This window comes from Siphateles boraxobius, unplaced genomic scaffold, assembly GCF_051911475.1.
Source record: "Siphateles boraxobius isolate OS27281-9 unplaced genomic scaffold, OSU_SipBor_1 29, whole genome shotgun sequence".
In the NCBI taxonomy this organism is placed as follows: domain Eukaryota; kingdom Metazoa; phylum Chordata; class Actinopteri; order Cypriniformes; family Leuciscidae; genus Siphateles; species Siphateles boraxobius.
The window spans coordinates 14,325,942-14,340,144 of record NW_027508908.1 but is presented as its reverse complement, the minus strand read 5'-3'; the positions used below and the strand labels follow the sequence as shown (position 1 = coordinate 14,340,144).

Here is a 14,203-nt window from a genome sequence, read left to right as displayed (position 1 = left end):
GCAATACTTTATTCTTTTGCAAAACTTTGTGGCATTATATTGACTCCATACTGTGCTGGTAAACTTGACAACCGCATCAGTGGCTGAGTAGCACCGGCGGTGGTCCACCAAAACACATTTTTTTTGTACGTGAATGCTGTTTTACGTTAATATTCACGAGTGAAGCACAAAGCTTTGTTTACAAAATAAATAATTGGTTAGCAATTAAACGTTACATTGCAGCCATGGAAATGTTTGGATTTGTGCCGAATGAGAGAAGTACGACATGGAATATCTTGTTTCTTTTTCCAAATCTTCACTCACGTCTCGCCCATTTTCGCATGGGATTGTAAACATTTCTTCGCTTTTAATTTGTTCTGCAATATTTTTTTTTTTACTTTACCACAGTAAAAATGCAAATATAATAGACCTGAGATCTTTCTTCTTGCACATCAAATTCTATTGGTATGTACACATCAAATTCTATTGTTGTGTAGTGCTTGTATGGTAAGGCACCTCAAGTTTATTTGTATAGCGCATTTCACACACGCTTGGGTTTTTAGTTTCGCTTTCTTTGGCAGCACAAAATCAAACATAGCCTAAATGTCTTGACACTGCAGAAGATACAATTCGCTCTTCAGACCTTTTAGAACAAGTGTCAGTTGCTTGTAACATCAGGAGAAAACATGAAGATATTAGAAAAGAAAATGACTGTCTTTTTTCTGCTTGTGTCCCACATCCCTCTCAAAGCGCAGAGTGGTAGGCTATATGATGCATTTTTGTCGGGAAATATAAAAAAAATGATTTTTTAAAATAATATGTAACTTTCTTTTATGATTTAGATTACCAATATTTACTGATATTTATTTCAATGTTTTACAGGCTGTAGTGTGGTGTTTCACTGACAGAAGTGCTAAAATAAAAACGTACGTCTGTTACAAAATGGAGGTTTAAACTCCACGGACCCCCCCCCAACACCACGTGTCACCGCCGGTAGTTTGTCCATTACCACTGTGGTGGTAAAAAACTGCAACCGTCACAGCCCTAGTGTGGGATATGTAAAACATGGGGTTAAAAGTGTGGCCTTCTATTATCGCATGACCAGCTAAATACTATACTTATTATTATATTAAGTCATATGCCAAAACAAAACAAAGAAACATTACAAATATACCTAATATTAAAAAAAAACAAATACTAAGATATAAGACAGAACAGGGACTTATATGACTCTCTCTTTTGTTTAATGAATTTGGGGACTTTGAGTGTTAGAGGTAATAGAATCTGATAACGATAACAAAAAAAGTAACACAAGTGCAAACGTTTTTGCTTAAATTCATATGGCAACAGTCCCATTTGTTGGATACAAACAAAAAGTGTTAAAACCAATAACACCCTGTCAGGTTCAAAAATAAAACACTTCAATTATTGTCTGGAATGGCTTAAAGATTGAGAGAGGATGAGAAAAGAATCAGAATACCACCTCTATAATGTATTTTAAAAGAAAGTGCTATTTGAATCCTTACACTTTTTTTTCTTGAAAAACTTACTTGACACTTAAATGTTTTGCAATTGTACAAATGAGTTTTACTTTTTTTTACTAGTTTTTTTTTACTTGTATGATTTTTTTTTTTTTTTTTTTACTAGTTAGATCATGATGTAATGTATTTCAATTTAAAAAACATTTCAATTAAACCTCTACTAATCTAATTTTAATATACACCAAAGTATTTGAACTGCAATGGCACAGACATTGTGGTGTTTTATTTTAATTTTATTAATAATCTTGAGTCAGGTTAGGTAAGGCTTAACCTTAGAGTTTAAACCCACCCAGATATACAAGCAAACACAAGAACTCAGAGAGAGAGAGACTTACCAAAATCATTTGCATGGATTTAGTATTCAGATAATGTATTCATTAACAGTCTGAATTGATCAGTCTCTCTCTCTCTCTCTCTCTCTCTCTCTCTCTCTCTCTCTCTCTCTCTCTCTCTCTCTCTCTCTCTCTCTCTCTCTCTCTCTCTCTCTCTCTCTCTCTCTCTCTCTCTCTCTCTCTCTCTCTCTCAATATATGTCTTTATCGTTTCATTATTTTCTTCCTTGCCATTCTCTCCCTTGCTCTGACAGTCTCTCCATCCTTTGAGAGTCCAGCCCTGGGTAATGATGAGACATCAGTGGTTAGTGATGAGTCGGTGTCATCCCAGTCCTCGAACGCCTCTGGAACGCCCCCCGAGAAATCCAAGAATCATCATGCCACCATTAGCACATCCATGCTAGAGAGCACCGGGTATGTAGCAAAGACTCGCCTCAAAAACCGTTTTCATAATAAGCATTGTTTATGTGTTGAATGTATAAAAAGGTATATAATGTAATTTAAGAGTCATGAGTTAACATTTTAAAATGAAGTATTCAAATTAAAACTAAAATTAAATCTTATGTTTTTGCTTCTTCAGAATCTTTTCATTTAATAATTTTATATTAGAAACAAATTTCAGATGATACATCTGCTGCTTTTGCAATGTAAAGTTAGAACAACAGATTGTACTTTTAAAGTTACACATTTTCAAGTAAACTTTCACCTTATTTCTATAGTGCACTTTAGACATTCTACTAAGTATCTTTGCAACTACGTCAACAGTCATTAGAGTATTAGCAGACTGTCAGTTTAATATCTGCTAACACTTTATTGTGATGCTCCTCAAACAGACATTCTACTCACTATAAGAAGCTTTGCAAGTACTTGTCAACTTATTCTACTTACTTTAACCCTGATCTAAGTCTAACAATACTCTGAGTAGTTGCAAATTAACGAGTTTAGTTGCAAAGTTACTATTAGTTAGTAAAACAAAGTAAACCTTATATAATCATGTCATTGAAATCTCAGTGCATGGTAGTGCTAAGCTGTTTAACCGTCTACTGCAAGTCAGAAGTAGGGCTATTATTGTTACCTAAAATAAAACAGTTTTATTTTTTTTGTAATGTTGTATCTACTAAAACATTTTTGTTAATTGAAATAAAGTTTAAATAAAATAAAATAGATTATATGAAAAGCTTAAAATAAACAAATTAGAAATGTTGCCTCAGTACCTAACTGAAATAAGTTATAACTGCTAACTGGAAATCAATAAAAACTAAAGCTGAACTTAAACCAAAACTGAAATAAAAACAAATTAAACCTACATTATATAGTAATGTCAGGGAAACAAATCAAACTAATAAAATTGACAAAAGCATATAATTACTAAAAAAAAAAGCTATTTAAAATCTTTTGAATTTGGTAGCAGAAAACTATCACAAATGTTGTAGGCATAACCTGACATTCCCTTCAGGACTACCTTCATTCACTTCTAGAGTCTTTTTTGTGTGTGTATGTATTTGGTTCTGTTTCTGAGCTCAAGCCTGTGCTTGTCAACTTGATTTAGTTCTTGGGTTAAGAGTCTTATCCTGTGCCAGTGTTATTTGCCAGAGGTTTTACCTCTGGTTTCTCAGCTCTTTCACAGCCCTTCAGATGCTGTGTGTTTGTCTGAGGCTCATGTGTTGAATCCTAATAGGGAGGGACCCACCACTTTCTGCAGAGTCACCTGGAAAGAAACTTTATGTGTCCAAACATCTGTTCACTGTTTCTACCAAATTCCAAATTTGGATACTATTTGTTCTCACTCATTTCCACAAACATCAACCTCCATCCATTCCTGTACCCCCTTTATTCTTTTAATTACCCATTCATGTGCTCTCAGTTCCCCTTTTCCCATATACATTCGAGCTTTAATCACATGCTGCTCTCTTCTTGGCCTGCGGTCCTGTGTGCAGACGGCGTTGGTCTTATGTAACCCTCTGCTTCTCTCCCTGCCGTTTCCCACTCTCTGCCATCAGAGGAAGCGGCTCCCTGTGCGCCTGTAAATCCTGCCTGCTGTTTGTCCGAAGGACAGGTGGCCACAGCACTACCCCGTAAACACTATTGACACAGAGAGATGTTCGCCTTGTTTACCCTTCTAGCAGGCGCTGTCGCTTCCAGAGCTACTCCTGTCCGTATGTCACGAGGTTGTCACCTGTTTATCTGTAAATCTCCCAGCCCCTGGCCTTGAAGAAGAGCACAGATCACAGTGATGCTGTAGTAAATGCTGAATTGTGGTATATCGCACTTGATGAAGCTTTGGGTGTTGACAGGCCACCGTGTAATTGATGAGACGTTCATTGTATTCTTGCCTTGTTTGAGATGTGTTACAGCACAGAATGTTTCTTTAATCTGGTGCTCTTCACATTTAAAAAAAAAAAATATATATATATATATTTATTTTTTTCATATATTGTATTTTTAGTTGATTTTATGGTACTAAATTATATTTACGCTGTAGTTATTTATTCACTTTTTGAACATAGACCTGAAATTTAAAATTCCAATTTAAACTGTTGTAAATCTTGAATGCTTTAGAGCACAATTTTGTTTGGCTGCAGTACCAAAAGTTTCCACTAGATGAAAATCATCTCCCATTAATTTCCAGTGCAGTCATTTTTGATCACGAGGAGCAAAAGTGTGATTACAAGTGTGATTAAAGTGTGTTTGTGTGTGTGTTTACATGGAAATTGCCAAAACCTTTACCAAGTTTCGTACAAAGTTTTCAGTCAAAAATGACTGAAGAGCAGCAGAGAGTTAATCCAGTGTATCCAAAACTGGCATAATTTTGAAAAATGTTATCCGTTATATAAAAAATACACTCAGATCAATCTGTATTTGGATGTATAGATCTGTATACGCTCTGGACTGCAAAATGCAAAAAAAAAATGTGTATGATACTCTGATTTTTATTATTTATAATAATAATTATTATTATTTATGTATATATACTGTGTATATATTAACTTAATATTAATTCATTGCAGTACCGCTATATATCCAATGTTGCATGTACTTATTATATTTGCACATTGCTTATCAGTAAGCAGCACTTAAAGGGTTGAGTTGATAAACACATTCGATCAGTGTTTGTTTTTCAGTTCTTGTTTAGTCTTAAAGGGGTCATATAATGCCATTTTTGTGCAAGTTAATATGAATCTTTAGGGTCTAAATGAAAACTTTGTAATATACTTTTATTAAAAATTCTCCTTAGTATTTTAAGAAAACACTAATTTTACCTGCTCAAAAACAGCTCTGTTTTCAGCACGCCGTTTCAGTGTATATGCCTTTAAATTATAATGAGCTTGCTGACCCCGCCCTTCTGTTCTTTGGGGCGTTTTTGACACAACGCACGTGGAGTGTTAAGGCTCGAACAGGACGTTTCTGAATGGTTGGTTAACGTAATGTCACTTTGATCTTTTTTTGAATGTACTGTCAGGGTAGAGCAGTGGGATACAAACGCTATGTATTTATTTACTGTATAGGTTAGTTCGTAGACAGATTTATGTTGAAAATTTTTTTTTGATAAATGTAGGCTTGTCAGTGATGCGTAACATTATCTCAGTGTTCGGTACAACTATTGTGACTGAAACATGTCCTGTCATGTCAGTAATGATTCTAGCAGTAGTTGAAGGATACCTTAGAATTTGTTGTATGTTTATGTTTAGTGCAGTATGAAAATGTTTTATGTTTTACTTAGTGTTAGCACGTTAACTGTAACATCTGCGTACACAGTTTTTAATAACACAATAGCCATAACGCGTTGTTCATTATAAACGTGGGATTATGAATTATATTGAGAACGTCGTAACGTTACATAGAATACATGCCGTGATGTACCCTGAGTGTAAACATTAGCCGCATTCATCGTGAAGCTTGCAAGCGATTTGCAAAGATTAATGTGTATCGTAAAAGGTTAATAAAACGTTATACTCCCTTCTTCAGGAGGTGCAGCAGGAACACGAGTAGTTGGTACCGATTCCTTTTTCAGGAGCAGCTTCTTAGCAAAACCAGCTTTATACTGACCCTCGTTTAAAAAGCAGTCTGGTGAGAAATGATTTGCGCAAACATGAATGCATTTACGTTGATCGTGGGGAATATTCCCATCGTAAACAAAACTCAGCCAGTGCTGTCAATCAACAACCGTGGGAGGGGCGTCATGCGCCGTGTGACGTCACACGGTGAAACGGCTCGATTTGAGACGGGAAAACATATAAGGAGATTAAAACAAAAACACTGGATGGATTTTTATCATTATATGATGGTTGTGTACAGGCACTGCCAACACACATTGCAGTACAATCAACTTGTAAAAGTGCATGTACCATTATATGACCCCTTTAAATCGCTTTGTGCTTCTTTCATGTAGGACATTTTTTGAGGATCAGAAAATAAGACATAATCTGCAATTCTTTGCTAAGTGCTGTTTTTAATAGCTCAAAATTGAGCGTGATTTTCTTGCTGTGGCTTAGTTGTAATTGTAAAAGCATTTTTTGGGTGAAACCATTTCCCTGTGTTTCTGCTGGTTGCCAGGGCAACCATACTGGATTTTATTTATCATTTTTTCCCCCACTTCATTTAGCTTTTCTTTGGAGTTTGACGATTCAGATTCAGTGTGTGTAAACATTGTTTTTCCTTCTTTTTTCTGGAGTGATCCGGTTACCCTGGTGACATCTGATGTGTGTGAGCATAGCCTTGATTTGAAATGTGTGAGCGTGAACGGTATGCATCAAGCAGTGTGTGTGGTGTGTTAGCTGGGATTCATGCGGCTGGTGTGTGTGTGTGTGTGAGGTTAATGAGTGGATTTGCTGCACTGCAGCGCTGCTAGAGTCTCATGCTGATGTGCAGCAGCTGAGGACTCACAGACCCACTGCAGAGTCATAAATCACCGCATCTCTCTCTATCTATACATACTGTACACATATATCTCTTTCTCTCTCTTTCTCTGTTCCTCTGTCTCTCCTGCTGGACTATGCTTCTCCTCATTTGCCCCTCTGCTGCCACTATCCCTGCTTCTGTGAGTCCTTCACAACTCCTCACCTTCTGCACACACACATTCCTCGTCCCCATTCTCTGGAGATTCAAAACCAGTGTTACCCAAATATAATGAAGAGCATGGCTTGGTTTTAACTGTTATCCGGATATTCCAGATTTAAGTGAAGCTCAATTTTTTGCATAATGTATAATATACATAATTAAGAAAACCGAAGTGAAAATTAGGAGTACACTGTCATTTAAAATATTGGGTTCAGTAAGAATTTTATTCAGCAAGAATTCATTAAATTGATCAAAATTCACAGTAAAGACATTTATAATGTTACAAAAGATTTCTATTTGAACTCTTTCCCCGCCATTGACGGAATTTTCCGGTTATACGGTAGCGCTATTATAACATCTTCTAAAAGAGTACTGAATCTCCTGATCAGAACATGCGAAGAAGAAACAGAAACCAGCGATATTATATGTAAAATAATGCGATCATCAACATTAAACTGCATATAAATTAAAACTGCCTAATGTTACTGAATGAAATGTCGACCCAGAAAGAGCTATAGGACGTTGGTTTAAAAAAATGGTTTTCCCAAAAATATTAAGCAGGGCAACGGTTTTCAACATTGATCATAATTGTTGAGCACCAAAACAATTAGAATAATTTTTGAAGGATCATGTGACATCTGGCATAATGATATTTACCATTACAGGAATAAATAAAATGTACATATATGTAAGCAATAAGGTACGAGAGGCTGTGCTGTATCGCGAATAAGTAACGGCTGAAGGGCTTTGTTAGGCATGACTCGAAGCAGAGTGCCTGCAACCCCTTCAGCCGTTACTTATTCACGATACAGCACTTGCCTCGAGTACCTTATTGCTTTTATAAAACGATTACCACACAATATTAAAGAAAAAAAAATGTATTAGTGGAAATTTCATGAAGTTAAATCAATAAAAGCATTCCTTCCACTAGAAAAAAATAGTCCCTGACCGTGAACAACAAAATTCCAATATGTAATATGCATGAAAGCTCAAATAAAAACAACAAACCGTTCTCAAACTTTGTCTCATTCTTTTTATTTTTTACAACACAAAATTTGTGAAATTTCCTCACACAAATATAGCCATAGCTTATCTCTCAGCATGAGAAAACGTTTATTTTTTTGTTTATTCCGTTATTTTCTCTCTGCACTAAACTAAATATTTACATAGCCTATAAATAAAAACACAAGGGCACATATTTTGATAGATAACAGTTAGGTATTTAATCTATTTTATTAATGTTATTAATTTAGTTGCTAAAATGCTGCCTAACAAGAGAAATTTTTTTATTGTTGTTTTTTCACATTTACTTTCACACTTATGTCCACTCACAGACATAATTTCCCTCGATTCGAGACCAGCATCGGACAATCTCTGCACCATGGTGCTGCGAAGTCAAAAACGAGAAAAAACTTTAACAAAAATTATAAATAGCTAATATGATTTATGTGCCGCTGCGTGATCTACGTACTAAACACATTTAGAGAGGTTCTGCTTTTTGGGGTGAAGGTAAAAAGCAGGAGGGTTGGCAGAAGAGAAACGTACTTCTCTAGAGAGGCAACGGGACAAAGCGGGTTCCCAGTTTGTTGGAACATGAAGCCACGCCTGCTCTCCTTATTTCTGTCATGTGGGTCCTTATGTTTTTTTGTGTCTTCACTGAAGCTCATTGTGACATACTTTAGACCATTTTTGTTTGCTAAACTGCGGAATGAGTCTGGAATGAGTTCTCGGTTCCCCTCTTTTCCTCTACGTCCGAAGTGTAACTGCACGTCAAACCAGACTTTGTTTACGAGTCCTTCAGGTGTGTTTGGATTAAGTTTTTTTGTTTTTTTGTTTGTTTTTTGCGTGTTGTCAATACTGTATTTCATGTTGATATTTGCAGTGCATCTTGTGCAGTGCCTGATCCTGCTGTCAGCTATTGCTGATCCAAAGTGCTCATTTGCATTATTTGCATTTTCTAAATCCTTCAGATTCTTAGGGACGTTGGGCAGTTTTCCATATAACCTTCACTTCTCTAACCCTCTCTGAGATTGTGACACTGTCTGAGCTACACAGCCTCTCTAAGAATAATGATGAATGGGTTTGTGTAGAGGAATATATGCAGCAGAATGCGTGTCTGTTGTGTCTTTAGCCCACCTTTTTGTCTGTGTTGTTTATATGTTTTGATGTGCATAAATGGTCGATTTTCATATTTTTGTAGTTTCATAAGCTTAAAAGTATGCAATCTGTGGATTTTAACAAAATTATATCAGTCCAAACCTGGGTCACTATTTTTTCTTCTTATTGGCAGTATTACTAAAATAGTTGTCTTTTACTTCAGGAAAACATTACAGTATCAATTTTTTGTGGCACTTTTTGTTCCACAGGATATGCTCTGCCACGGCTTCATGGATGAATAATGCCTCCCCTGCCTCACTTACACCGGTGAAACCTGGATCAGTAGGAGAGGAAAAGAATAAACCTGAGGAAAGGTAAGATGTAAACACACTTGTCCCTGAAGAACATGTATTATACACACATCCCTTCTCAGAGATTGTAATTAATTTGTTCCAATCTGTTGATTTAAGCGTCATGTTGGCCGGTTGTGGCTCAACCTTTATCGCACATACTCTCTGACTGTCTCATTGATTCTTTCACTTGCGCTCCAAGTCTCACTTAAGCTCTCAGCCTCAGGCTATTAACTCAATCGCACATGCATTCACTCAATCTCAAAGTCTTCATCTGTCATTGTTTAGCCTCCGACTCACACACTTGCCAACTTTTCCTTTCCTCCTGCATGCCGACACAACTGTGCTCTCTCTCTCTCTCTCTCTCTCTCTCTCTCTCTCTCTCTCTCTCTCTCTCTCTCTCTCTCTCTCTCTCTCTCTCTCTCTCTCTCTCTCTCTCTCTCTCTCTCTCTCTCTCTCTCTCTCTCTCTCTCTCTCTCTCTCTCTCTCTCTCTCTCATCTCTGCTTTCTCAGCTCTATTTGTGACTCTACACCTGTACACACAAATGCACACACACGCACATACTTTCTCTCAGTCTCACACTTTCCAGGCAGGAGCCATTGCAATGATCTATAGTTCTGATCCAGACACAAAGATGCATTAACTTTCCATCGTATAAAATGAATGATGCCCAATGGCAGGTGATCAGAATCATTCAATTTAAAGTCTTTTAATCTGTTAAAAAGCTGTTGGAAAAAAATGACTGACCTTCAGGAATGACGTCTTTGTTATGTTGCAGTTGTATAGAGCACATTTTCGTTAGACATCCTGCAGTAACTTTCTGGATTCTGGGTGTCTGCCTGGGTCATATATTAACTTTAGGACACGTTGTTTGGAGACAATGTATAAAACATTCTGCAGACTACTAGTGAAGAGAGTCTAGAGCACATTGTTGCTATATCTTCTTTAGTAACCACACATTGTTTCTAATAAATGGTTATATTTAAAAAAAAATCTCAAGTCATTAAGTTTTTTGAATCAAAAAAGTCTTTAAAACCATTGGACATGATTTAATTGACTAAAATTGCTCTTTGTGAGTAAAATTACAATTAGTATTATATATGATTATTGAAATATGTATGCAGTAAGTATAAATGTTTGGATAATTCATGGAAAAGCCATTGAAATACATTAAAAGGTGTGGAAACTGTTCTCTGCTTTGCAGAACATGCTCCAAATATTTGAGTAATAAATGCCAGGATATGCCTGGATGCTGCCCACACTTGCTTGAGAATTTTTCTCTGTTTGAATCATATCTACTCTTTGATGACTATCATACTTCTCAACTTCTTCAAAGCTCAGCTCTGGGATTTTTACGGACAGACGTTAATCACACAGACTACTTTCATTGATAACTTCGGCTGAGTCCACTTTACAGCTAGTTGGAAAGTCGTGTCCTAATCCCCACCCTTCCGAATAGCGAGAGGTCCACTAACTGATTGCCTCCATTTTTCAGTGTCACCCTCATGAAAGCCAAGGCTGTGTACCCCTGTGAGGCTGAACACGATTCCGAACTCTCTTTCCAGGTTGGCGCAATCTTCCATGACGGTAAGTGTTAACGTTATCACTGCCACAGGCACTCACCTGAATCAACAGACATATTGGATTTGGCGGGTCCTACCAGCACAAAAAAAAAAATCTGATCTCATATCAGCATAGGTGGAGGGAGAAAAGCGGGACAGGGGTGTAACATCCCCAAAATCAATTCACAAAGACTGAGACAGAGCTAGAATGACACAAGAAAATAAAGGCCTTAATCACTATCAGAGCTCCTGTTTTTAGTGCCGAAGTCTCTCAGCAGTCTTGCTGAATTTGACATACAATTGAGATGATTTTGAGCCCAATCAATGTAACTAGTGAACAAAGGGATTTTTTTGTTAATTGGCTCCCCAAATGATATGACAGATTGCTTAAGTAACATTTTGTTAAATTTATTAAAAGTTTGTAAAAAAAAATAATAAAAAAAATAAATAATATTTAACCTGATAAATAATATTGCTCAACTTTTTTTAATCCAGCAAAAGCATTGGTGATCAAATTGTTAAAACATGAAAGCCAAGAAAGGCAAACAAACGTACATATATTTTGCTAGATATGGCTTATAATGTCAATAAAATAATGAAAATATTGGATAGAATTTTTAATTCCGTCTAATTTTCAGCCTCTAGTCAATTTGTATAATTTGTGATTGTAAATGTGATGTTGCTAGCACAGCATCCGCATGTTCCTTTGTTCATCATTTTTGTGTTTTTCACCATTTTTCTGTCGTTCACTTGGACTTCATTCACATTCCTTTACTCATCAGAGTGTTTTAATACATTACATTGATTGAAATTATAGGTTGCCCATCGACAAATCATAGTAGCTAGCCGTATGGGCATCCCGATGTATGTTCATGCAGGCATGCACATGTTACTGGTCAATTGTTTAGTATTTCTTTGCCAGTATTTCCTGGCTTATGTCTAATACAGCATTCAGCATCTTCAGTATGCAGGGATAATTAACATTCACAGTTATTAGTATCATAAGTTTAGACTCAGACTTTAAAATTATTCCCAGAGCCTCAGTACCCTTGGATTAAATCATCGCTGTTCTCATCAAAAAAAAAAAAAAAAAAGAATAATACTAAAAACAATAAAAAAAATAACTTTCCTCCCATTTTTCACAAATCTCCCACCTCCTCTGTGTTTGTTTATTATACACTTTGGTTGTTAATAAATAAATAATTATTTTAGCTCCATGTACCACAATTTCCTTTTTTTTTTTTTTTTTTTTTTGCACAGTAAATGCTGCAAAAGCAAACTTCATCAGAGCCTGGCTGTATCTCTCTTTTTTATTGTTATGTAAACGTTCCTAACTCCTACCCATTGTGGTGTAGTTGACATTCATCAGCCATGCTAACCGTCCACATAAGAAATGTCTTCCATCCGACGAGGAATTCTTGCTTGTCTGACGTGCAATGTGGCAGAAGAGCAGCAGTAAGACTTTTACCTGTGTGTCCGTGGTTTTGCTCTGCAGTGACACTCTCCAGGGAGCCCGGATGGCTGGAGGGTGTGCTGGAGGGAAAGCGAGGACTCATCCCTGAAAACTATGTGGAGATGCTGTAACTCCGAAAAGAAAAACCCTCTTACTTCTCTATACATGGTATCCATGGTCTCGGCGGCTCTTTCACAATGGCGCACTGCTTGTCGCTCCTCCATCCTTCTTCACACTAAAGACATTGAGAGAGTATATACTGTATCCAAAAACACAGATGTTGCTAGCACAAGAGTTCAAGGATAAGCTAAGAAGTACTATATACATAAAAGAGCCTTTTAAAGTTTGGAAATGTAAATATAGTTTTGCCTTGGAGAGTATTAGTATATCATTGTGACCGTTTGTGTTGTCTTCTTTTAAAATGCATGTCTCATGATTTTAGTAAAGTAGTTTGAGTTGTTCTGCATTCGTTTACTCAATACTCAAAGATACCTTGAATATGCTTTTGACCTTGACTGCTTTTCTATTTAATATTATCAAGTTGTATTTTTGGGGCATATAATGATGTATGGTGGTAAATATGAGGAAACGTGTCGAGTTCTAAAAGTGCAGTGATAATTATCTCTTTGAAATAAACGGTTTGGCTTCTTGGAACACTTACTATATATATATATGCGCGTTCGCATCGAAGTGCCTTAAATGTATGCATGGCATGTGTGACGCTGTTTTAACAACTTGAACAGAGCAACCTTTTTTTGCTATTTTGTACATAGGTTATATTGTCATGTTGAAGAACAGAGACAGGTAATTTAAAAAAATAACCCATACAATGACTTCAAATTATATATTGCCAAGACTCACATCGGTGTTGTGTACGTAGAATTATGTTTGTTCAAGGACACTTAAAAGCAAAGCACTTTCACTCTTTTAAGTGGTTAAAAGACATCACACACACAAAGACCTTTAAATTGGCAGGACTTCACTGATGACCATTTTCATTTTTCTAAGAGCCTTTGTTCCAAGGGTTCATTTTTGTGACTGATTTTAACGGCGGTTATTTAAGACAGTGATTTATGACCTCTGCAAAGGTCTTGGCATTGATGAAATTTTTGTGATGTTGACTCTCTTGTTGATCAATGTTAAATAAATAAAGTGTTTTATTCTTATATCTTGGTTTTTATTTCAATTTATATGCCAAACTGTGTCAATAAATAATGTAATCCATATGCTGCGCACTCTCTGGACCCCCTAATGTGCTTTCTGAAAAATAAACTAAAACATTTGTTTAATGAAAAATAAAGTAAGATTGTGAGTAGTTTATTAATGTCAATTAACTTAATTGCCTGGATGTGCTCTCATCAAGGTTTAAAAGACTGTCTTTTTGGGGGGGGGCTTCTGCTGAAAAACTTAAGCTTGAATAAATTCAAAACTATTACTGTCTTCTCATAAATGTTTGCATTTGTTTAATATGAATTTGGCACATATGAATGATAAACAATAGCCACTTTCACACATGAAACCCGTTAAATTGCAGTAAAAATAGCTGGATATTTTTTCTGGTAAATGTACCACATCTGCTGTTCACACATGCTGTGTCTTTCCATCATTTATCAGTATTGCTACCATTTACACAACCGCACCAAAATGCCATTAAAACTTGCTGATGCATTTGCCGGAGATCCATCTGAAAAAAGAAGCTCTTTCGTTTCAGTTAGATAAGGTTAGTTATGTTTCGTTAACACATTTTGTTTTAGTATCTGTCCCATTTAATGACATTTCTTTCCACGATAGATAGATGGATGGATGGATGGATGGCTAGATAGTCACCAAG

At 36.2% G+C, this 14,203-nt stretch overlaps 1 protein-coding gene across 1 annotated transcript in view; it reads left to right on the top strand.

Moving 5' to 3' along the window:
• arhgap10 (Rho GTPase activating protein 10) overlaps positions 1–13,538 on the top strand; it is a 101,565-nt gene extending 88,027 nt beyond the window's left edge. The window contains exons 20-23 of the mRNA XM_077246663.1: positions 2,106–2,265; positions 9,276–9,380; positions 10,853–10,944; positions 12,415–13,538. Coding sequence (XP_077102778.1) covers positions 2,106–2,265; positions 9,276–9,380; positions 10,853–10,944; positions 12,415–12,503 — 446 coding nt within the window. The 3' untranslated portion in view covers positions 12,504–13,538. The remainder of the gene's footprint in view (positions 1–2,105; positions 2,266–9,275; positions 9,381–10,852; positions 10,945–12,414) is intronic.
• Positions 13,539–14,203: the final 665 nt, after the last annotated feature.